The following is a 24,855-nucleotide window of genomic DNA, read 5'->3' as shown; positions in this document are numbered from 1 at the left end:
ATTAAAACATTTTGGACGTAGGGAAAATTGTCTTGTATGCATCTCTGTTTGAGTGCAGTTTGAGATTCGGAGACTACTTCATCAAATATCATTTCTAGGCGGTCCACAAGCGTCTCTCAGAAGATTTTTGAGATCTTGTGGATGGTTGTCGCCCTACAATGAGAATTTGGGCAATAGCACAATGTTTGTCATGCTGACAAAGGCAAAACTATTGGCATGCAAGTGATGCAGTTTGGAAAAATTCATGACCATGTCATCTTTAGGAATGTCCCAACATGAACAAAATAAGAGCTCATTGAAGCCGTCTAGACCCGACACTTTGTCGATGGGCATGGAGAAAATCATGTCACGAATGTCATCCATGGTAAATGAAATCTATAGGTGTGAGAGGTGCACGGTTTGGTACCAAGTGTCTTCAAATGGAGAGTCGAGAGGGACGCACAAGAGGATCCCAAACTAAACGTAATGTTGCCAATGATCTTTTCTTTACCCTCCCATGAGATGATCATGCAACTGTTGGGGAACGTAGTATTTTAAAAAAAAAACCTACGATAACGCAAGATCTATCTAGGAGAAGCATATCAACGAGCGGGGAGAGAGTGTCCACGTACCCTCGTAGACCGAAAGCGGAGGCGTTTAGTAACGCGGTTGATGTAGTCGAACGTCTTCGCGATCCAATCAAGTACCAAACGCACAGCACCTCCGCGATCTGCACACTTTCAGCTGTGACGTCCCTCGAACTCTAGATCCAGCTGAGGCCGAGGGAGAGTTTCGTCAGCACGACGGCGTGGTGACGGTGATGATGGAGTTGCCGACGCAAGGCTTCGCCTAAGCACTACGACAATATGACCGAGGTGGAAAACTGTGGAGCGGGGCACCGCACACGGCTAAGACATCAACTTGTGTGTCTATGGGGTGCCTGTCGGTGTCAAAACCGGCGGATCTCGGGAAGGGGGCCCCGAACTGTGCATCTAGGATCGATGGTAACAGGAGACGGGGGACACGATGTTTACCCAGGTTCGGGCCCTCTCTATGGAGGTAATACCCTACTTCCTGCTTGATTGATCTTGATGAATATGAGTATTACAAGAGTTGATCTACCACGAGATCGTAATGGTTAAACCCTAGAAATCTAGCCTATGAGTATATGGTAATGAATGTGTCCTTTCCGGACTACCCCCTCCGGTTTATATAGACATCGGGGGGTCTAGGGTTTACATGGAGTCGGTTACATAAGAAGGAATCTTCATTATTGGTCGCCAAGCTTGTCTTGCACGTCAAGGAGAGTCCAATCCGGACACGAGTATGGTCTTCGGTCTTCGTGTCTTCACAGCCCATCAGTCCGTCCCATGGATAACAGGTCGGGCGCCCGAGGACCCCTTAGTCCAGGACTCCCTCAGTGCCCCCCTCCCCCGTATATAAAGGAGTGGAGGAGGGGGTCGGCCGGCCTCATGGGGAAGGAGTAGGTTCCCCCCTTTCCTAGTCCAACTAGGAGGGGAAGGAAAGAGGAAGAGGGAGAGAAGGAAAGGGGGGCCGGCCCCCACCCCCCAATTCGGGAAAAATTGGGATTGGGGGGCGTGCGCCTCCACTTGGCCGCCTCCTCCTCTCTTCCACTAGGGCCCATGAAGGCCCACTAACCCCCCGGGCGGTTTCAGTAAACCCCCGGTACTCCGGAAAATGGCCGAACCTATCCGAAACCTTTCCGGTGTCCAAACATAACCTTCCAATATATCAATCTTTATGTCTCGACCATTTCGAGACTCCTCGTCATGTCCGTGATCTCATCCGGGACTCCGAACTACCTTCGGTACATCAAAACACATAAACTCATAATACCGATCGTCATCGAACGTTAAGCATGCGGACCCTACGGGTTCGAGAACTATGTAGACATGACCGAGACTCATCTCCGATCAATAACCAATAGCAGAACCTGGATGCTCATATTGGCTCCCACATATTCTACGAAGATCTTTATCGATCAAACCGCATAACAACATAGGTTGTTCCCTTTGTCATCGGTATGTTACTTGCCCGAGATTCGATTGTCGGTATCACTATACCTAGTTCAATCTCGTTACCGGCAAGTCTCTTTACTCGTTTCGTAATGCATCATCCCGCAACTAACTTATTAGTCACATTGCTTGCAAGGCTTATTGTGATGTGCATTACCGAGATGGCCCAAAGATACCTCTCTGGCAATCGGAGTGACAAATCCTAATCTCGATATATGCCAACTCAACAAACACCATCGGAGACACCTATAGAGCATCTTTATAATCACCCAGTTATGTTGTGACGTTTGATAGCACACTAAGTGTTCCTCCGGTATTCGACTTGCATAATCTCATAGTCAGAGGAACATGTATAAGTCATGATGAAAGTAATAGCAACAAACTAAACAATCATAGTGCTAAGCTAACGGATGGGTCTTGTCCATCACATCATTCTCCAATGATGTGATCCCGTTCATCAAATGACAACACATGTCTATGGCTAGTAAACATAACCATCTTTGATAAACAAGCTATTCAAGTAGAGGCATACTAGGGACACTCTGTTTGTCTATGTATTCACACATGTACTAAGTTTCCGGTTAATACAATTCTAGCATGAATAATAAACATTTATCACGATATAAGGAAATGTTAATAACAACTTTATTATTGCCTCTAGGGCACATTTCCTTCAGCAATGGTCTCGGGAGACTAAACAAAAACTTTCCATTGTCCGACTCTCTCATGGAGGTGGAAGAACCTCGAGTTGGCATCGCCATGGCACAGCCACGTGAGGTGACAGTTATGACAAGCCTTCGCCTTCTTGATAAATGTGATTCAATGGTGGGCCATTGCCATTTTCTCGGACTGTAGTGGGTCATAGGTCACAACATTGGCACATTTGCACTTACATGTATGATTTGTAAACTCTAAATACCCCTCAATAGGCCAATATGATTTGTCGCTGCTTGAGTAATGGTGGCAAAAATTATACTAACTAACATGATGACACCAAATAAGGTGAAGAAGACACCAAAGCATGATACAAGGATGCCTCATGGGTTCCCACAATTGGGAGGAATACAAAAGTTATAATGAAGTGCATCAGACAACTGTGGAGTTGATGGTAGCAAGTTTGGATTCAACTGAGGGAGATGGAGCGTGAGGGAAACATTAACATCGAGGAAATCACAACAACAGATGATGGTGACGCACAACATGGCCATGAAGCGAAGTGCAGAAGGCAACAACAACAAGATCTGCGGAGATGGAGGCATAGAAAAAAGAGCTCTATAGCTTGGGGTAGTTAGTTGAGAGTCGTATGAGCTGACATGATTTTTAAGGGGGTGAATGTGGCAGTAAGTTGTTGAGACTTCAGATATGTGCCCGTAGAGAGAGAAAATCCAGCTAAGAGTATTCTAGAGATACTTTTATATGTGTTTTAGTATGTACTCCCTCCGTCATATTGGATGTAATAACATCTTTTATTATGGGACACATACTGGATGTAATAAGATCTTATATAATAGGATGGAGGGAGTATGTATGAAGTGGTGGAGCTTAGATAGGTCCAGAATGGGCCATATCCCTCCCCAACAAAAATAAATTATTTATATTAACACCTCATATTTAATACTATTTCTGTCAAATTTGACAAAATGCACCAGATTAACCCCCTCTCAAATCATTCATACTTTTGTGTTTAATTACCCAAACTAACTCCAAATGGCAACAACGATTGTTTTGAATAACTCAGGGGGAAGGATAGCTACCTCTATATTACTCAAGGGTTGAACCAAAGTCTAATGTTACAATAATTACAAGGAGGTGTCGTTGCGCGAGGAGAGGTAGTGAAGCCAAGACAAACCATGTGCCTTTTGACTAGGTTCTGTAAACTTATGAGTCCAAAGTGTGAAATCACCTACAATGTGTTTCTAATAATAAGCTGAATAGGATAGGACACATTATGAAGAAAAAAACGTTGCACGAGTGCCTTATCTTCCATAGGATAGCAAGGGTGATGGTGGATCAAATGAATGGTCAAGTCCATGAGGATCATTAAATGTCCCAAAGAAGGTGAATCGGCTCCATCAGTGGCAACCCTACTTGTCCCATATTTCTTGAGCCTGATGGCAAAGGATGAAGAGGTGTAGGGCATCTTCAATAAGAGCACTGCAACATGGATAGGGACTGTTAGATCTGATATGCTTGAGGTGAAGGTTGGCCTCGGTATTTAGCTTGTCATGGAAGGGCATATGAAATATAATTTGGATCCACAAAATCTTCCTTGTTTGGGGCTTTGGCAGACCATATGAAATCACCTTGTTTGGGGCTTTGGCAGATCATTTGAAATCATAATTTGGATCCACATAATATTCCTCTAGGAGTTAGGCGCAAGCTTTTGTGGTCAAGAAGTCGAGCCCATTGTTGAGAAGTCTCAAGTCTGGCGGGTCATCAAGGAGAAAATCATGCAACAGAGGGAGCAACCCATCCAACTCCAAATTACCGACATGAGTTTGGTGATTCCGCGGGTAAGTAAGTAAGTCATTTTGCAAGACATGTGAGACTAGTGCTAAAGAGTTTGCCCAGTGAGAACAAAAGGGCTCAGGAATTTGTAGGGCTAGAGGGTAGCTAGTGAGGCAGGTGTCAGACAAGAATAATGTGGCATTGCCATCATTCGTGACGACAAAGGAACTTTCTTTAGCGTGGGAACATGCGTCTTAACAATTTTCTAGAGGAAGCATGTATGATTGTTGAAGTTTGGTAGGCATATGGGATGTTATGAAGAAAACCAGCTTACCCAAGGAGTGTTTGGAAAACGTAAGAGCTTGACAACAAATGTCATAGGTAGGCAATTGTTTTGAACATCCAAGTTCGTAATAGCTAAACCGCTCTTTATTTTGGTTTGCAAACATTTTTCAGGCAATAAGCCTTTGCCTTCAATGTTTCCTCTGAAACCCGCGGTAGGGGGGAGGTGAGGGTAGTGAAGCAAAGCCCGCAAAAACATTTGTCAGGCCCATGGGAGTACATGCGAGTGAAGATGCACATGGGCATCGCCAAGTGAGCCCAACTACTAGGCGGGCCACAATGCCCAATTTAGAGCCTTTTTGTAGAAGAAACTTTAGATCTATTCATAATCAATCAGGGGAGTACAAAGAACACCAGAGGCAACAAAAAATACAATCGTGTTTGTGGATAACCTAGTGATGATTACAAGCAATAGAGCAAAGTCGAAGGTGTGACGCCGTCATCACCCTCCCTCATTAGAGCCGGTCAAACATTGTTGAAGTAAACAGTCGGGAAGTCATCGTTCTTAGACCTCACAGAACCAGCGCACCGGCCGGTGCAACAACCATCGCCAGTGAAGACATTTAACCTTACAAGAACGAGAGCGGGGTCCCTCCCGCCAGCGGCGGGCGAGGTCCTAGCCCACCTCCACGACCCAAAGGCCAGAACACCTAGTTTTAAGGCCTTGCCTACGTATGGAGCACCCTCTCCCTCTAAAAAAAGTATTAAGCGGTGTGAGAGACATTAGACATTAATCTGAAACTGAGTTGAACTCAACCTATTTCATGCGTGTTCTTCTTCTCCGCCAAGTTTCCTCCGCTTGACACCAAATCCTGGATGTAGAACTACTCGATGTGGCATCGTGAGTGAAGGATAATTACAACAATAATGTGGAGAACAAGCTGCCTCCTCTTTTGTTGGGTGGAACCCTTGATTTCTGTGTCCTGGTGATTTTCGGAAAGCCATGTCGAGGCATCTGTACATATCACGGTACACGACAGGCCCATGGACCGCTAAATGCCTCTAAATGGCTGTGATCATTTCCATTCGTCCTGTTAGATTAGGGACCAGAGGAGGGCGGTGCTCTTTAATTTGTCGCACATGAAGTCCCCTTTAATCTTTGCTTGCGTTTTAGTCTCTGGTATTGATCCAAAATAGCTTGTGAGCTACAAAAGAACCACTTGACAGCTCGTCGTAGATGCAAAACCTGCGCCCTTATATATGTATGTACGTGAACATTAGTGCTCTGCACGTACGGTTGCAAGCTGCTGGTCACCCAAGCTAGAAACCATGGTGGATTCCCCCGCTGCTCGTGAGAAGGTGGAGGAGGCGACCTCGCTGCCAGAAGAATGGCTCAACCTCGCCATTCTCTGCAAGGCATTCGTTTCCAAGGCGATGAACGGCCTGGGGACGCTGGCGACCATCTGGGCGACTGTTGTCCTGCTCGGTGGATTCGCGGTCCTCATTAAAAAGCAGGACTTTTGGTACGTCACCATCATCGCTTTCGTCGAATCAATCGGGTATGTATACAAAATCTCGTCTCGTCCTCTCCATTTTAAATTTTATACGTCACAAAATCACCAAATATTTAGGCCGGCGGGTGGCAGCACGCTTAGCTATCCATGCATAGTTTAGTGATAGAACATGTCGTTTGGAGGTGTTTTTTGTAGGATGTTTATTGCTGGAAATATTAGCACATTTTCGGTTAATAGTCCATGAGTAAATATCGATAGTAAACATGTGAGCACGTATGTAGCATAGAACCGGATCATCTATGAACAGAACATATACGGCTAGCACATGAACGGGCAAGTAGGGGATGAACAAATCATACCCTCCAATAGGCCAGGCTAAGGCCGCAACAGACGCAGCGGCTTCGGCCTCTTCCGCAGCCTTCTTCTTGTCATCGTTGTCATTGACCATGAAGCGAATGCAGGGGTAGTAGTCCAAGCAGAGGATGGAGATGGGAACGAACCGGGAGCAGCCACGCTGAGACGCTCCCCAAAAACCTTAGTGTCCCTCTCCCGGGCAAGATCTCGAAGGATAGGGTTCCGGAGGCACCCACTCTCCCGATCAACCGTACACATAGTCGTCGGGATGGGATCGCCGGATACAGCGCAGTGAGAGGAATAGTAGAGGACGGCTATGGTTGCGCGAGAAGGGAGTGAGTGTGTTGGCAGCGCTGGTCAATACCTTCTTATAGAGGCCATCGGGTAGATGGGCCTGAGTGTCTCAAACAGTGGTACTTCCCTTAGCGACTCGTTAATTAATCGGGAATTAATTAACCATTCCTGAACGGCAAAAATAAAGTGCATAGATATGAGCTCGGTTCATTCACGAAACACTATGTGCGCGAGGCGGGTGGAGGAGGTGTGCGTGTGTACCATTCATCTTCTCACGCTCTGAATGGCATGTGGTAGAGCTTCCCTTATAAAGAGGTCTCAACTCTCCTCAACTAGTAAGGTGGTACTAAATTTCCCAACATTTGTCATGCACCTACATAGGCCTTAGAGATTAACCAGGAATTATTGTCTTATATGGGCCAAAGCCCATTTATAATTCAACATTTATGACTCGGTGACGCATTCTTGGGAGATCATTTGCTCTTATCATAATTTGATAATATAAAAAATCATCTTAATTCGTACAAAAACTTAATTTGGGCTTCACACCTAGGAAGTCTGCTCTCCATGGGAATTCAAACTTTAAATAGATTGGAAGGATTTTTCATATTAACGTATGCCATGCGCCAAATTTCATATGTTTCTGCATACGAAATCACTAGTTAAAGAGCAACTCTCTTTCGCAAAAACGGAAAGAAACTCTTGCAAAGGTTACCCCCAGCCCCTCTGGTGGTGCCAAGTGATGTGGTGCATGTGTGTGCATCAGGGAATTTGGTGCATTTGTCTGCCATGCAAGAGTGATGAGAGGGTTGGTACTGTCTTTTTTTTTGCTAGATCCGTTTCTTTGAATGAAATATCTCTTCAAGCGGCCATCCAAATTACGAACCTTTCATCATTATTTTACTCGTCGTGATCTTCAAAGCTAGATCACACATTGATAGGTTCCAACAAACTTTTTTTTATGTAATAACTTGTGCTCTATTGTAGTGAACTTGTACTCCCAGTGATAGTGTAATTGCACACCCTCCGTGTAGTGATTATGTGTTCCTCATGTAGTGCACTTGTGTGCTCCCGTGTAGTTTAGTGGACTTATGCTCCCCACGTAGTGCACATGTGCCCATGCCAGAGCACAATCCCCCCCCCCCCCCCCCCCCCATAGTGAACGTGTGCTTAATTGTGTAGCATATGTGTGCTTCACGGGGAGTACAGTTGTGCTTTTGCGTGGAACACACTTATACTCCACCATGGAGGACACACGTGATTCCCTATAACTAGTGTTTCACTGCAGGAAGCACAAACTATGCTTTTCACATGTGGCGCCCTTACGCGCCCCATCTAGGAGGCCCATCCAAGGGGCATCTACCAACTAGTGATGCCCTAGAATCACATATGTACATCAGGCCAACACCCAGCCGCTAGGCTCGGCTAAGTGCAAATAAAATAAAGAAAGGGTAAGAGAGGGTGATGATCTCAACACGGTAAGAAAATTACAGAAGAATAAGAAGGGAGGACTTGGGCTAGCTGGACGACGAATCCTATTTGTTGCATAGGTCGGTGGATAACCACCAAACTTAAACCCCCTAGCCGCGTCACCTCTTTTCTAGGTCGGCCCACTTATTTACTTTGTGTTACACGGGGTGAAATAGAAGTGCGGTAGATGTTTTTGGAACACTCCCATTCCAGTTTTGGGAAGGTTTAAGAATCTTCTCAAATTGGTTTTCTTTTTTTCTTTAAGTTTTTTCTAGTTTTTTATAAAATAGAAGAAAAAAAATCAAATACATAAATAATTTTTGGAATTATATATTTTTTTCAAATTCATGAAAAAAATTAAAATCCAAAAACATTTCACAAAAGCATGCATGTTTCTTGAATTTGGAACATTTTTCAGATTAACAAACTATTTTTGAAATCAAGGTTTTTCAAATTCACAAATAATTTATGAAATCTAGGAATATTTTTTGAATTCAAAACTATTTTTATCAGTCATGAATAATTTTGAATCAAGGCATATATTTAAAATTTGCAAACATTTTCTTGAAATTCAGAACACATTTTTCAAATTCGCAAAAAAAATCTGAAATTCAGAAAAATAATCAAATTGATGAAAATTTTAATTTCATTTTTTTTACATCTAGGAACATCTGTCAAATTCATGAAGATTTGTTTGAATATTTAACATTATTTAATATTCAATTTTTTGAATCCCATAAATTCTTTTAAGATGCAAAAGAACAAAAACAGAAAAGAAAACACAAAAAACAGGGGGCCATGCCCCGCATATGGGCCGGCCCAAAGCTCGTGCGTAGGTTGGGTAATACTCTAAGACAATAATTTCGGGACGGAGGGAGTAGGAGTTACCATGCCTAAATACAAGGGAATCCTATTCTGCCTGAAAAGAAAAACAAGGGAATCCTATTCCCCGGGTGCATTATTATTATCGCTACCGGGCCAAGCTGAGATCAAGTTATCACCATCATTCAACTGGTTGCATTATTATTATCGCTACCGGGCCAAGCTGAGATCAATGGCTTAACTATAGCCATTGTTTCAGAATAGCTATTGATATCGGTAAACCATGATTGCCGTGAGATTTTAGCTGGACCCAATGGTGATGGTAAGCTCAACACCCGGCGACATTAGCCCTATCAGCGTCAGGTCAAGCTGATGTGATATGCTGTTAGCGACGAGGGTTTCTCTAGTAATTATATATAGATGTATTTGTAAGAGCGGCGACTCAACTCATGAGTTCACATTACAATGGAGTCACAGGGTCCTGGGTGGTTACGAGGATCCCACATACCAAATTTTCATACGCACACCAGGATTGCTGATAGACGCTTTGAAGTCGGCAGATAAGAAGGAGCAACAACCCAGTTTGTGGAGAAGAAGAATCCAGCATCATCAACAACAACAACAAAACCAGTCTAGAGGCACGAGAAGAAACAGGCTGCAGGTTAGAAAACATAAACATTTTGAGGAGCTGACCATGTCCAAAAGATGCCTCGGGGTGGTCATCCTTGTGGTCATGCGGCTGGTCGAGATCGCCGCTGTTGCCATATGCATTGCCGTGTCCTTTGGGCGTCTCAAGAAGCAGGACTACGTGGACCCCAAGGACAGAGACGCGGCGGACCACCAGAACATCAGGCTGTCCCTGAACATCTTCTACGGGCTGGTGCTCGCGCAGAGCATCATCTTCATCATCATGCGGCTGAGCCCGGATTCGCTGTTAGGGTTCCACATCAGAGTCAAGTATAGATTATTTGGGTCGTCCGGCCGAGAAATAATGTACCGCTACCTGAGTGATAACTACCTAGAGTTCATCACTGGGAATGTGCGCACCACCCTCAAGATGAACCTCATCACCTTCGCCATGAAGTTGGTGGTGTCTGACTCCACTGTGGATGACCAGTTGGTTGGGATCCGAGCCATGGACCGCATCCTCAGATCAGTGGAGTACAACAGCCTGGCCCTCACGAGGCTTCGAGCATCTCTCGACGCAGACTCTTTGGGGAGGCTGGTCGGGGTGCTAGGCTTGGTTAGGACACCAGACGAAAAGGAAATGAGAGGCCATGCTGCAAGAGTAGTTCTCAAACTAGCTCCAGACATTCCGGTCGACACTTGTCCTCAAGCCATGTCTCTCATCTCTTCTTCCCTGGTGGAGACGGCAAGCAACATGGATGTGGATCTCGTCTGGTTTGGCTTGCGCATCCTAGACAAGCTCACAGATAACCAACAGAACTGTCGGCAGGCCAAGGGCGACCTCAGTGATCTACTGCCCAAGATCATAGACCTCACCAACCTCAACCAGCGTGGGCGTGACAGAAGCATCTCCGACTCTTGGATTGAACAAGAGATTATTCCTCTGCTTGAAAGAGAAGAGGACATCCCTCCCACTGCCATACAGATGATTGACCAACAGATTATTGTTGGCATGTCGCTCAAAATCTTGAGCAAGCTGGTTGCCAAGCCTGGTGATGTTGGGAAGGGCCTCAGGGAAAAGGCCTCAACATATATGAACCTCCTGACCGACAGCGGGACAATCTTGGAGCACGTGGGAGCAGCAAAAGTCATAGCATGCTTAGCACTGAGTGAAGATCAAAAGCAAGAGATTGGGGGATCACCTCAGATCATAAGGAAGCTCAAGGAGTGTCTTCTCTCCAAGGAGCCACACGTAGATATCACCAAAGTGGCTGCCAAGTTATTGCTTCTTGAGTACACTACCAGGGATCAGCTGAACCAGATTAAGTCGTCCCTCGAGGAGAAGAATGTTCTGCTGCAAGATCCAAGCTTCTCTGTACCGACCACGGCCTTCATAGGAGCACTTGGCCGGGATCAAATTTTGCCATCATGGATGCAGAAGCAGCAGATCGCCGTGCAAGATCTTGATCTGGATGATCTACTTTCAGCGGAGCAGGAGAGCCGCTGTGAGGCGGCTGCCAAAGCACTAATTGTGCTAACTAGTGGATGTGAAAAAAATGCCGCGGCTGTCCTACAAGAGATCGCTGAGGATGAGATGAAGACAATAGTGGGGATGCTCTTCCAGGAGGACCGAGAGGAGAAAAGGAGGAGGATGCTGGCCCGCTTACAGGAACGCAATCTTCACCCTGAAACGTCGCGGGTAGTCAAGAAGATAATATGTGCTGAGGGTGGAGGGCGCACAAGAAGCCTGCATGCAAAGCTCCTACAGAATCTGCGTGCCCATGGAGTGACAGCAAATTCTACTCATCACATTCCAGTAATAGACGGAGCACTGCCAGAGGTAACTTTGTTTAATTAACTCTTGTTTTTTCTTGTTCTTTACGCACAGCCTGTAATCTACATGTTCTGTCTCATTTTCGTGCTCCGGACACCTTTTGTTTTCCTTGGACTGCAAATTTGCATACATGGAGTATTTCAGAGCAGTGATTCGGCAAAAATGATATTTTCTTTTTGTTTGTAAAATGATCAGGTGCTAAAAGCCATAGTTGATGAGGTGGCCAAGTTGGAGCGTCCAGCATGTACCAGTGAAAACTTATCTCATGTAAGAAAGCACATCTTTTGTACTTCACCTGTAGCTGGCTTGAATTACTGATTTTTTTTTTCCTTCAAAATAACTTCTTCTTCTTTTGTTGAATATATTATGTATGTCCATAAAGAATGATGGCCCTTGGGTTGAATCGGGAAAGGTGCTTGAGAGTTTTATAGGCCTCGCATTCCATATTTGCAAAGGCCTGGATGCAAGTGGTTTTGCCAAAACACTAGAGGGTGCCAATCTTACTCTGGACACATTGGTCATGAAGCTTAACAAAATACTAGAATTGTGCAAGTATCCAACTACCGATTTTCCTAGCATAAGGCGATCTACACTAGAACTCATGGCCTGGATGGTACAAAAGAACAGCAACTACAGAGACATATTCCTACAATGTGGAGTGTATGAGCAGCTGAAAGAAGTGGCAAAGACTGCTGGAAGAGTTGAGAGATTTGAGCTGTTCCACTGCGGTGTTGGGGTTGGTGGTAAGGACATATCATACATCCTTTCTCTTGTGAGTGAATTAAAGGAACAGCTTGAGCTCTGCCCCCATTTCGAACAAAGGTACTATTTCTCTTTTTTCCCAATTACAAAATTGTACTATTTTTCCTCTAGTAGTATGATGTGCTGCAGTTGCCAAGATAGCTGCAATGACGTCTAAGATGATTTCGTTGAACGTTCTTTGCAGATCACACTACTACGGGGCACATGCAGGCACCTTAACTGTTTTGGTCGCCTAACTCGTATCATTTCGTTGCTTTTGGCATGAAGCATGTCGACTGTGTGTCTATGGTTGTGCTTTTTATTTCAAGCAAGAGTGTCTTAATGTATTTGTTTATTAAACTTCAGCTCATGTCTAAGTGCGGTTGTGGTTTTTGGTCGGTACAAGTCTACTGGCATGAACAATTGGTGAGCAGTTTCTTTATTATTTTTCAAAACTGTAATTTTTAATGACTCTACTGTTTTGTGGAAGCCTTTCAATAAAAGAAACAAAATGTTGTTTTTACCACTTCAGATTTTGCCCACTTTGCTTGTGCCTGAAATTTCACGAAATTCCGAATAAAGGCGTGTTTCTGAAATTTCGGATGAAGTTTCCTTTTTTTTTGTCATATTTAAATTAAGGCATTTGGAATTCGGGAACAACATACGATTTTAGACAGGGTAAGTATACGACCAAAAGAGCCAATGTAGCTCACTGGTTAATTGGATTCAGTAGCCGTGTTCAAATCCCATCGATTCTATTCAATTCATGCATCATTTACCGATGGGTCCCATGCAAATGGGGCACATTTCACTTCATACAAAAGGGGTTCTAACAGATTGGTGTAGTGTTGGGAATAGAACTGAAAACCAGTGGCAGAATTCTTTGACCGATAGCTGTTATCAAACTACAGGAGCTGAGAAATCTACTACATTGGATGCATATGAGCGATCACTAGGATACTGTCACTACGGCTCTACCTTGCTTACTGCTACTTTCGCTTAGTATAACCCTGCTAATTAACGCCGGGATCTATAAACCAGCCTTGCCCCAAAGTAAGTACTGGAGACACTTCAGCTCTTACCCTAGCGGTCGGCAGCCGGCCGGCGAAGTCGACGAAGACGCTGCGCGTGACCTGGACCTCGTCGTCCTCCTCCTCCTAGCCCTCATGGCGCCGTCCGCCGCGATGGAGCTGGGCGTGCGATCCCCGCCCCCGTCCCGGCGGCGAGGGTTTCTCGTCCGGTTTGAGCCCAAGCCGCGACGATTGACTGGTCATGGGCCTGCCCAGGTGCTTGGGTATTGGGCCTCTTGCTGTAGCTGGCCCAAGTCAGAATGTTTCTTTAATTTGTTTTACCTTTTGAGATTGAGCGAACCGAACATGGCGAAATCACTCTTTGCAAAGGTCACAACCTGAGAGGTTTTCCTTTTTATGTAAATCTGTTTATTCAAAAAAAATTATCTCTTAAACCGTGCGTCCAAATCTCGAACTATTTTCATCGTTGGATTCCTCATGCCGAGACCTTCAAAACTAGATCTCATGTTGATAACTTTTGACAAAAATTTTCACGAAAAAAGGACAAAAAATCAAACCGGGAGCACGCCTTTTTTTCCTTTCTGAAAGAGGCACGCACGTGCCTCTCGCAGAAGCAAACCCGTGCCTCTCGCGAAAGAAAAAAAACGCGTTTTTTACGTTTCCGAGAGACACGGCCATGCCTCTCATGGAAGGAAAAATAGAACAAAATGTCCTTTTTTTCGTTTTCGAGAGGCACGGCCGTGTCTCCCGTGAAAGCAAAAAAATGCGTTTTTCGCGATTTTTTCCCAAAAAAAATATATCGAAAAGTTTATAAAATCAGTGAAAACATAGAAGCCAAAAAACCCTAAAAAACCATCTAAAAGGCCGAAAAGTTATTGCTTCTCAGGTACACCACCAACGTCCCCTAAAAAAGGTACACCACCAGCGAGAAGCTGGAGCAGATTAAGTCGTCTATCAAGAAGAATATTCTGTTGAAAGATCCAACCTTCCCTCACTTCTCTGTACCGACAAGGACCTCCATAGAAGCACTTGACCTAGGATCAAGCTCTGCCATCATGGGTGCAGGCCGTAGTCATTCTAGATGATCTTGATCTAGATGATCTTCTTTCAGCGGAACAGGTGAACCTCTGGGAGGCACAAGACCTTGATCTAGATGATCTTCTTTCAGCGGAACAGGTGAACCTCTGGGAGGCAGCCCCCGAAGCACTAGTTGTGCGAATCAGTGGGTGTGAGACAAAATGTCGCGGTGCTAACTAGTGGGTGCGAGATAAATGCCGTTCTACAAGATATCACCGTGCAAAAGATGGAGACGATAGTAAGGATGATCTCCCCAGATCTGAAGGACCAAGAGGAGAGGAGGAGGATGCAAGCGCTATTACAAGAACAAATTCTGCACCAACAAACATTGCGGCTAGTCACGAAGATAATCTACGCGGATGATGGAGGGCACACAATAAGCCTACATGCAAAGCCCGTAGAGAATCTCCGTGCCCACGGTTATTTTTTTTAATTGATGAATAGTTTTTAAAATTTGCAGACATTTTGAAAAATCATGAATATTTTTTGAATCCACGGATGTTTTGATTTCCTAAAAAATATTGAATCCAGAAACATTTTCTGAATTTCATGAATAAATTTGCAAGTATTTTTAAAAAATCATGTATATTTTTTAATTCGTGAAAATTTTCTGATTTCATGTTTTTTTTCTTCAACATTTTAGAAATTTTGTGAGATATTTTTTAATTCTCTGAACAAATTAAATTCGCAAAAAAATCACAAAGAAATGGCACGAACATTTGAAATTATCTGAACATTATTTAATATTTTTTAAATATTTTTAATAAAAACAATGGAAATAAAAAACTAATAGAAGAAAGAAAATCAGCATCTGTATTGCACCGTGGTAGTGCTAGCTATTCCACGTATGGGTCGGCCCACACTGGTAAGAAACACGAGCGAGCGTACACCTACACAAGCTGGAATCAGAATATCCGTCGCAGGATTAGGGTTTCTCGTGACGCCGTCGCCGCCGCCAATTTAGGTCCCCTCATCTACGGCTGTCATCTTGGTGCTGAGAGGTGGGGGAACCTCGGATCTTCAAGACCTACATGTTCTTCGTCAACGTCTAGTGATCATTATAGTTTGATGAGAATAAATTTCCTCTCGTTCTTTTGGCGGTGCTATGAGGTTAGAGAGTTTTTTATCCTCACAGATCTGATTATTCGGATCTGATGAGTTTATGTTGCTGTGTCAAGTTTTTTTTTGTTGGTCTGGTTCTTTGGAGGTGAAATCTTATCGACACCGTGGTGGAGATATAATGATTCGACGACCATCACTTCTAAGGGATCATCCCGGCCCAAGTACGTTCAGCGATCAAGGCTTCCCATCTTTTTGGATGGGCGACAAAAGGCAAAAGAGTGACAACATCATTGCTGCAGTCCAATTACAACCTCTTTACCAAAGTCTTTAGAGTATTCCTTCGAACAAGGTGTTTTCAAGAGATTCCATTGTATTCTTAGTCATAGGAGTTACTTTGTATTTTCTTAAATCTTAGATACAAATCATTGTACCTGTAATTATTGTGCTTATGAATAAAGTTAGAGGTGTTTCTTAAAAGGAAAACTACACAAGCTGGCGGCTTTCTATCCCGCAGGCCGCCGAATAGGAGCTCCAGGACCGAACATCGAGGCAGCATGTCGCTCGCTCCCATCGTTTTTCTTTTTCTTTTTCTTTTTGAGAAGCATTTAATCTTGGTTGTGTTATATGGGTGAAACTCTTCTTGGGTGGAGACGGTGAGTTACCGAAATTTGATTTCTGGCCCCCACAGTTTGGTTGCGATGTCGACTTGAATCGTGTGTGCAAATGTGTACCTCCAAGTGTTCCCTGCGTGCGCAACTGTCTACTTGTCTCTTCTTCACTCTCTGTGTACTTCTCAGGTACAGAATTGCACGTCCGGGTGAAGAAGAGAGGTCAGGTACACAATTGCACGTCGGAAACACTATGGGGGACAGGCAAAGGTAGGATTTGAATTAGTGGCCAGAGCGGCGCCTCAAAACTTAAACATGTGCCTGTGGCTGGAAGAGCCAGATCGCAGACGGAAATCATGCATGCATGCTTAGCTTACTTGCCTTCAGATGCAACTGTATTTTAGCAGCCTTTCAACCTGACAGAGTATATAAAAGAGACGACTTTGCCAAAATGCCAAGGTAATAATTACTAGTAAAGTGCGTCATCACAATTATATAAAAAGGACAACTCGTTGAACTGTCATAGCGAAAAGATACTACACAGCATCAAACCACTTCGGCTGTTTTAGATATATATACAGGGCAAGGTAAAATAATTCCATGATTTTCCCCAGAACTTTGGCAAAATAAAACATACTCCCTCCGTTCCTAAATATAAGTCTTTGTATATATTTCACTATAGACTACATACGGAGCAAAATGAATGAATCTATACTCTAAAATGCATCTACATACATCCGAATGTAGTCCATAGTGGAATCTCTACAAAGACTTATATTTAGGAACGGAGGGAGTAGCTGTTTTAGATACACTTTCGCAGACCAGAAAATACCAGATCTTGCCCAACACTGAAGCAAACGAAAACACTACATTCCACATTGAAATGTCTAGTAATTCCCAGATTTCCCCCAACACTTGAGCAAACCAAGATGTAGCTTTTTCATATGCACTTCCAAACAAATATGCTGACAAAACGTTGCAACTTGCAACGAGGAGCTGCTATTTCATTTTTCAACTAGCATATGCCAGAAGGTAGTAGAAGTTGTCTAAGCAGAAGCTCATTACATAGAACACATCAGAATGTCGGAACCAAAGAGATGACAAGATAAACAGGCATCTCTTCGGAGGGCATCAAACTGGTGAACAACATTTACACAGTGAGCTATCAAAGGGGTCAGCTATCCACATATCATGCGTGTGCTTCATATTGGAAAACGTGCACTCGCCATTATATCTCACAAAATCAAACCGAGCATCTCCAGAAGCCCTGCTATCCAGTTGTAGCTCTCTGTGCTGATCAGCTATCCATTGCTCATTGCAGTTACTACCATACACACCAAATTTCATTACCTTGAGCACCTTTGCATTCAGAACAAAGAACTTTGCAAAGTTAACATCTGGCCCCAAGCCTTGATACATGTTCACTACGATTGCTCTGAGATGGAGGTCAAGGCATTCGATAGGATCAACAAGTGTGTCATATTGCTGCACATTTGTCATGTCCTTTCTAGGACGTGACTGCAAAAAGGAAATTTAAGTTTAGTTACTTACTACTTGATAGCAGTAGAAACAGTATTGTTTTTCAAAGTCACCTCTAGTCTAGGCAGTTTTGACCACTAGATTTGTCATAGTAAAATTTGGGGAAATTGACAATAAGATCCTTCACCGGAAATGTACTATATGTCAAAGCTAGGTATCTAAAGAGATGTATGACTGATGAAAGTTGAAACTCGGATTAAATCCATGTAATTTTACACTTTCTGCTGGAATGGCTAACATTTAACAAGAAAGATTTTTCACCTGAATGTACAGCTTCTCCATGCAGGGAAAGCATCTAAGGAATGAGACAATTGCATCCAGATTAGGGCCGACAGATTGTAGAACCAAGACCTTTACTGTGCGTACCGTCGTGGTGAACATGATAGGGATCATTTCCTGAAAAAAAAAAGATACACATGACACATGAAGAAAACAAAGACTGCGATGCAAATAGGAAATGGAGAAATTCATCATGCAAGTTTCTAGAAGAACAAGACTTGGTCTACCTTAACACTTATGGTTCCAATAACAAGTTCGGAGATTAGCCTAGACAGGTAGCCCAACACTGCCAGTTTTGGCGCCGCGATGACCCTGATTGTCCTTGGACCACCCCTTAAACCATGTGGGATCAATCTTTCAAGGCATGGTGCATCCTCAATAACAAGTTCCGGGAACACAAGCTTTTCATCGTAGTAGTCACAAACAGATATGCCAATACTTCGGACAGTCGGCGAGATGATCCGGATGCTGCTGGGCCCATGGATCCATCGAAGATCAAGGCTCTGTATCATAGTGCAGCCGGCAAGCAGGTGGTGGAGGGTCACCTCCGAGATGGAGACATGATAGAGCTTGAGCTGCTTCAGCCGAGGGAAGCTAAGTGCAAGGGCATCATTAATCAAGGCAAAATCGCAGTGGCCGATGCTGGCGATGCACAGCGTTGGTGCGAAGCGGAGTGCGGATGATGGCAGCAGGCACGGCAACATGTCGCCTCCATACAAGTAGAGCTCCTCAAGGCCATTGAGGGAAGGGGACCGGAACCAGCTGTCGAACTTGGCATAGAACTCACGGCGGAGGCAGATGCCACCGGGTTGGTTGAAGAAGAGACGGCGGGCAGGACCAGAGTGCGCGGCAAGGATCTTGGAGACGATGGTGATGCGCTTGCTCTCCTGGCTGATGGGGCCTTGGTCGATGACAAGGTTGAGCGGGGCAGTGCGCCAAAGGTGGCGCCACCTGGAAAATAGAACAGATGTCTGCGCGGCGCCCTTGGTGGTAGGGAGGAGGGAGAGGATGCTGTCGAGGATCTCTTCGGGAAGGCGGCTGATGAGGTCGGGGTTCGCATTATCGTCACCGCTGCCTCCATCTCTGCTCATTGGGGGCTCTTGCGATTCCAGCTCGTCCTGCCTCCACTTCTTGTCTAAGGAGCCCACTACATCGTCTATGGCCGCTGCTGCCAAAATAAATCTATAAAAGATCAAGAACACATTTGTTGAAGAAGAGCACAAGTAGAAGACAAGTATTTACTCCACCCCAACTTGGAATCTTTCATTCAAGAACAGAGAGTGGTCATTTTAATGAGCCTGGAGTGCAAACAGTTTACAGAAGTAAACCCATCACAAGAGAATCCTCGGAATATTCACACACAAATTAACTGTGGTCTAGGAATTGGACATTTCTTTAGCTAGAAAGCATGCACAGCGCAATACGCAAAACGACTAATTATTCAGATACTGCCATTAAAGAACACCGTTCACACATATACAAACTTAAGTGACTCAAATGACCAAATGTCTATAGCTAAACCCGTTGCATGCAGCGTACTAGCAGTAGCAGGCCCACACACATTGGATACTTATACATGGCACATGATTCCAAAACTTCTAACAAGATGTGTGATGCTGCTGATTGCAGTGGTTGTAGGCATGATCAAAGCAACCAAATCATCAATGTTATCTCTAATAACATGCTGATGCAAAACATGCTATGTTCACATACTGATTTGATAGATGTGATGGTTTTCAGAGGTTTGTTGTCCTGGATTTGGATTAAGAAGCAGTGCCATTGTGGGGTGCGGGCTGAATAATAATATGAAAAATCAGCCGCAGAATTCTTTGACTAATAACATCCATTTGAGATCTACACCATACAAATCAATAGTATACCGATACAAGCTACAGTGCTAAATATGCTGCTTAAAAACGAACAGGCTGTGCTGAGAAATATATTATAGATGCACATGAGAGATCAATATGCTTGCTGCTACGTTCGCTTGGTGGCTAACCCTGCTAATTGACGCCGGGATCTATAAACCAGCCTTGCCCCCAAAGTGCGTAGGGGATGCGGGACTGAAGATACTTCAGCTCTGACACACTAGTAGCAGTAGGTAGTAGTTGTAGCTCATACCCGAGTGATCGGCAGCCGGCCGGCGCCTCCCCCGCTCCGCCGCGCACGCGTCGCCGGCGAAGTCGACGAAGACGCTGCGCGTGACCTGGACCTCGTCGTCGTCCTCCTCCTAGCCCTCGTGGCGCCGTCCGCCGCGATGGAGCTGGGCGTCGATCCCCGTCCCGGCGGCGAGGGTTTCCCGTCGGATTCGAGCCCAAGCCACGACGATTGACCGGACTCCTACTGGCCTGCTACGCTGCCTCTGGCTGTAGCGAGCCGAAGTCCGTCACGTACGGGTCCGGTAGGACGTTGCGGCCCAAATATGAACCCAGGGCCAGGGAGAAGGCTCCTCAATGGTCAATTTCTTGGCATGCGAGTGCGCAAAGTGGATGTGTCCAGCCGCCGTCACGTGTCACGTGCAGAACACTTCTTCTGAAAAAAAAATCTATGCTTGTATTTGGGTTTAGATGGACTTTTTTGGATTTTCTGTTTTTGCCAAGTATTCCCTATGTTTTGAGCAAAAACATAATTATGAAGATCAGTTCTGCTTCTTGGAAAAAAAAAATCATGCTTCCATGAGAAGCATAGAAACAGTGCTTCTCGAAAAAAAAACATGCTCCATGAGAAGCACATAAACAGTGCGTCGATGAAGACGATGCGCGTGACCTGGACCCGTCGTCGTCCTCCTCCTAGCACTCGTGGCGCCGTCCGCCGCTATGGAGCTGGGCGTCGATCCCCGTCCCGACGGCGAGGATTTCTCATCGGGTTCAAGCCCAAGCCGCGACGATTGACTGGACTCCTCCTACCGCCGCTACGATGAGTAGTGGGCCTACCTCAGGTGCTTGGGTATTGGGCCTCTTGCTATAGCGGGCCCAAGTCAGAATGTCTTTTTTTAACTTTGTTTTACCTTTTGAGACAGACCCCCTAAAAAAGCCTTTTGAGAAAGAGCGAATCAAACATGTGGTCCTAACCAAAGTGGCAGCCAAGTTATTGCTTCTCAAGTACACCACCAGTGAGAAAGCTCGAGCAGATTAAGTCGTCCATCGAGAAGAAGAATATTTTGCTGGAAAATCCAGGGTTCTCTCAGTTCTCTGTGCCGACAACGGCCTTCATAGAACCACTTGACCTGGGTCAGGTTCTGCCATCATGGTGGAGACCGTAGTCATGCAAGATGTTGATCTAGTTGATCTGCTTTCAACAGAACAAGTGAACCTCTGGGAGGCAGCCGTAGAAGCACTAGTAGTGATACCCACTGGGTGCGAGACAAATCCGTGGTGCTAACCAGTAGGTGCAAGACAAATGTAGCCTGTGGTGCTAACTAGTGGGCGCGAGACAAATGCCGCCTGCGGTGTTAACGGTACGATACAAATGCCGTCCCACAAGAGATCACTGTGCAAGAAATGGAGACGCTAATAAGGATGATCTCAACCAATCTGCACCAAGAAACGTTGCGGCTAGTCAAGAAGATAATCTGTGCGGAGGGTGGAGGTGCACAATAAGCCTGCATGCAAAGCTCCTTAGAGAATCTGCGTTCCCATGGCCATTTTTTCAAATTCACGGATATTTTTTTGAAATTTGCAAACATTTTTTCGAATTTGCGAACATTTTTTGAATTAGGCCACGTTCCTCGGTCGGTGAAGTCCGTTGAAACCTCCCCGTGAATGTAGTATTATCGCTGTGGTAGTGCTAGCTATCAATGTATGGGCCGGACCACACTAGCATGAAAGCGAGCGAGCCTACACCTAAGCATTTGCTGTTTCTCAAGAAAAAGCCTAAGCATTTGCTATTTCTCAAAATACCTAAAAAATGCTATTTCTAAAAAGAATATACGCATTTGCTGGTTTTTCATCACGCAGGCAACCGAATAGGAGGTCCAGGACGAAACATCCAGGCAGCATGCCACTCGCAATTTCATCTCCGTTGTGTTCTTATGGGTGAAACACTTCTTCGGTGGAGACGGGTGAGTTACGAAAATTTGATTTCTGGCTCCCACAATTTGGTTGCGATGTCGACTTCAATTGGGTTGCCGTCAATATGAAGCACTGATGTAGGCATCAACTCAGAAATCCCTCCACACATATTCAACAAATGTTCATGTAAATTTACCCTAAAGACCCTCGAGAGGAAACAAACCACCGTCCTCGGTCATTGTAAAAAAAAACATTATCAATCTGCCGGTATGCGCCCCCTACATCCTCGCCGGCACACCATCATCTCCTATCCTAGCAGTCTCTCTTCAAGATGCAACGAGCCCACCACAGCGGACGCAAAGAGCCTGTCGTCCCCGGTCCCCAGGGACGAAGAACAGAGGGCAGGTACACATTTACAAGTCAGCAACACTATGGGGGGCAGGCAAAGGTAGGATTTGATCTAGGGGCAGGCCAGAGCGGCGCCTCAAAATTTATACTTGTGCCCGCAGCAATGCGCGTGGCTGGAAGAACTGTCCCGAATCAGACCGCAGACAGAAAATCATGCATGCTCTGCTTACTTACCTTCAGATGCAATTGTATTTTAGCAGCCTTTCAACCTAACAGAGTATGTAAAAGAGACAACTTTGGCAAAATGCCAAGGTAATATTCTTTTGTAAACTAATAAGGCTTTTCAGATCACTAAAGCAGTGAAGTCTTATATTAGTTTACACAGGGAGTAATTAGTATGCCGCCACAATTATATAAAAGAGACAACTCGCTGAACAGTAACAATGTGAAGATACTACACAGGATGAAACCACTTCAGCTATTTTAGATACAGGGCAAGGTAATAATTCCAAGAATTTTTCCAGCACTTCAGCAAAATAGAGCATGGCTGCTACCTTCTGGCATATGGTAGTTGAAAAATGAAAAGCAACTCCTCGTTGCAAGTAAATTTCATGTGGATATCTTGTAAAATTCTGGCACCGTAGAAGCACTCTTACAAAGTGAGCTATCGAAGGAGTCATTTATCCACATGTCATGCATGTGCTTGTTAAAGCAAAACCTATAGGACATGGTCATAATCAAATCGAGCATCTCTAGAAGCTCTATTGTCCAGTTGTGGCTGCCTGTGTTGATTAGCCATCCATTTCTCATCGCAGCTACCACAAACACCAAATTCCATTACCTTGAGCACCTTGGCATTCAAAACAAAGAACCTGGCTAAGTTAACATCTGTCCTCAATACTGTTGTTGTAAGATGGAGTTCAAGGCATTCGATAGGACAAGTGTGTCGTATCGCCACAAATTTTCCATATCCTTCCTAGGACTTGGCTGCAAATGAACAAATTAGATATTAGTGTCCGTTTAGGTGTAATTTAATAGCGAAGAGTAAAACAACAATTTCTTATAGCTGGCATCCAATTACATCAGGATTAATTGCATTTGTATGATGTGCAAATTGGGGCTTACTGAAAAACATGGTCCGCTAGCACACTCATCTTAACATGATTCTTTGTACATGTAGTTTTGACCACTAAATGTTCCATTGCAAACTTCGGGAGAAAATTACACAAAAATGTTCTTGTGGAAGCTAATTTTATGGAAAATGCACTAAATATTACTTTCGTATATCCAAACTAGAAATCCAGTCATATAATTGTTTTAAGTTAAATTTCATTAAAAAGTATGTGTTTCTTTTAACTTCAGATTTTTCTAGATGCACTTTTGACCACTAGATTTGCATAAGATTTGGCCAAAATTACTGAAAAGATTTTTTTACTAAAGCTGTACTAGTTGTTATCTCTGTATTTCCAGACTACATATCGTACGATTAATCAAAGCTAAAATTCCGTGCAAGAATTTTTTGGCAAACATAGAAGCACTCATCAGAACTTAATGTTACCAAAAGTATACGACAAATTAGTTACAAGTGTCCAAACTAAGAATGCAGAGTGCATAGTTAAAACAGTTTGAATAGGTCTAACTCGAGGTAATGTTACACCTTTGCAAGAGTGCATAGTTAACATTTAGCAATAAGGATTTTCACCTGGATCTGGATGTATAGTCTCCCGATGCAGGGAAAGTATCTAAGGAATCCAATCATTGCATCAAGCTTGGGACCAAAAAGATTGTAGAACCAAGATCTTCACTGAGCGCACCGACACGGTCAAGTTGATCGGGGCCAAATCTTGGCGGAAACCAATACACAAACATAAAGAAATTGCAAACAGAAAATTCCTAAATGCATGCTTCAGAAGAAGGCCAAGCACAATTATGGTTCCAAGCACAAGTTTGGGAATATTGCAAGATATGTAGCCCAACACCTTCAATTTCGGTGCCTCATGACCCTAATTGTCGATGGACCATCCATTACAACACAATGCAACAGTCTCTCAAGGCAAGGTACATCCTCGATGACAAGCTCCTCAAACTCCACGTCTTCTTTGTAATGAGAACCAGAGACACTGATGCTACGAAGAGTCGGTGAGACGGATACGGAGAGTGTTGGTCCCGTAGATGCCATCGAGTTGGAGGCCCTTGATCACAGTGCAGCCGGCAAGCAGACAGTGGATTGTACACTCCGAGATGGCGACCTCGTATAGCTTGAGCTGCTTCAGTCGAGGTAGAAGAAGTGTCAGGGAAACATCAATCTCAAGGTAAATTGCAGCTGCCAATGCTGGCGATGCGCAGAATCGCCGCAAAGCGTAACACGGATGGTGTGACGACCTGTCCCCCCCCCCCCCCCCGATCTCGAGCTCCTCCAGGCCATCAAGGGCAGGGCACTGAAACTCCACTGCCACCCCCCCCTATTACCTCGACTGCCAGCACTTTGTGCCATCATCGT

The 24,855-nt window shown here is 44.5% G+C and overlaps 2 protein-coding genes across 3 annotated transcripts; one reads left to right on the top strand and one right to left on the bottom strand.

The window, feature by feature from the left end:
- Positions 1-6,019: 6,019 nt before the first annotated feature.
- Positions 6,020-12,801, top strand: LOC109772325 (uncharacterized). The gene is made up of 5 exons (XM_020331004.4): positions 6,020-6,304; positions 9,677-11,666; positions 11,856-11,927; positions 12,043-12,482; positions 12,607-12,801. The coding sequence occupies exons 1-5, from the start codon at positions 6,075-6,077 to the stop codon at positions 12,656-12,658; spliced, it is 2,784 nt and encodes a 927-aa protein (XP_020186593.1). The 5' UTR covers positions 6,020-6,074; the 3' UTR covers positions 12,659-12,801.
- Positions 12,802-17,094: 4,293 nt separating this feature from the next.
- Positions 17,095-20,441, bottom strand: LOC109772289 (F-box/FBD/LRR-repeat protein At3g26920). Of its 2 annotated transcripts, none has more exons than XM_020330975.4 (4): positions 20,119-20,441; positions 18,225-19,162; positions 17,980-18,114; positions 17,095-17,697 (listed from the first exon to the last, which is right to left on the bottom strand). In XM_020330975.4, exons 2-4 carry the CDS (start codon positions 19,086-19,088, stop codon positions 17,311-17,313), a joined length of 1,386 nt encoding a protein of 461 aa, XP_020186564.1. In that variant the 5' UTR covers positions 19,089-19,162; positions 20,119-20,441; the 3' UTR covers positions 17,095-17,310. The 2 variants fall into 2 exon arrangements, with proteins under 2 accessions (XP_020186564.1, XP_020186565.1); XM_020330976.4 differs by having other exon boundaries at positions 18,225-19,165; positions 20,119-20,433.
- Between the last annotated feature and the right edge of the window lie 4,414 nt (positions 20,442-24,855).

Source organism: Aegilops tauschii, chromosome 5 (genome assembly GCF_002575655.3).
Source record: "Aegilops tauschii subsp. strangulata cultivar AL8/78 chromosome 5, Aet v6.0, whole genome shotgun sequence".
Classification (NCBI taxonomy): domain Eukaryota; kingdom Viridiplantae; phylum Streptophyta; class Magnoliopsida; order Poales; family Poaceae; genus Aegilops; species Aegilops tauschii.
The sequence above is the reverse complement of the archived record's forward strand: the minus strand, read 5'-3'. Positions and strand labels throughout refer to the sequence as shown.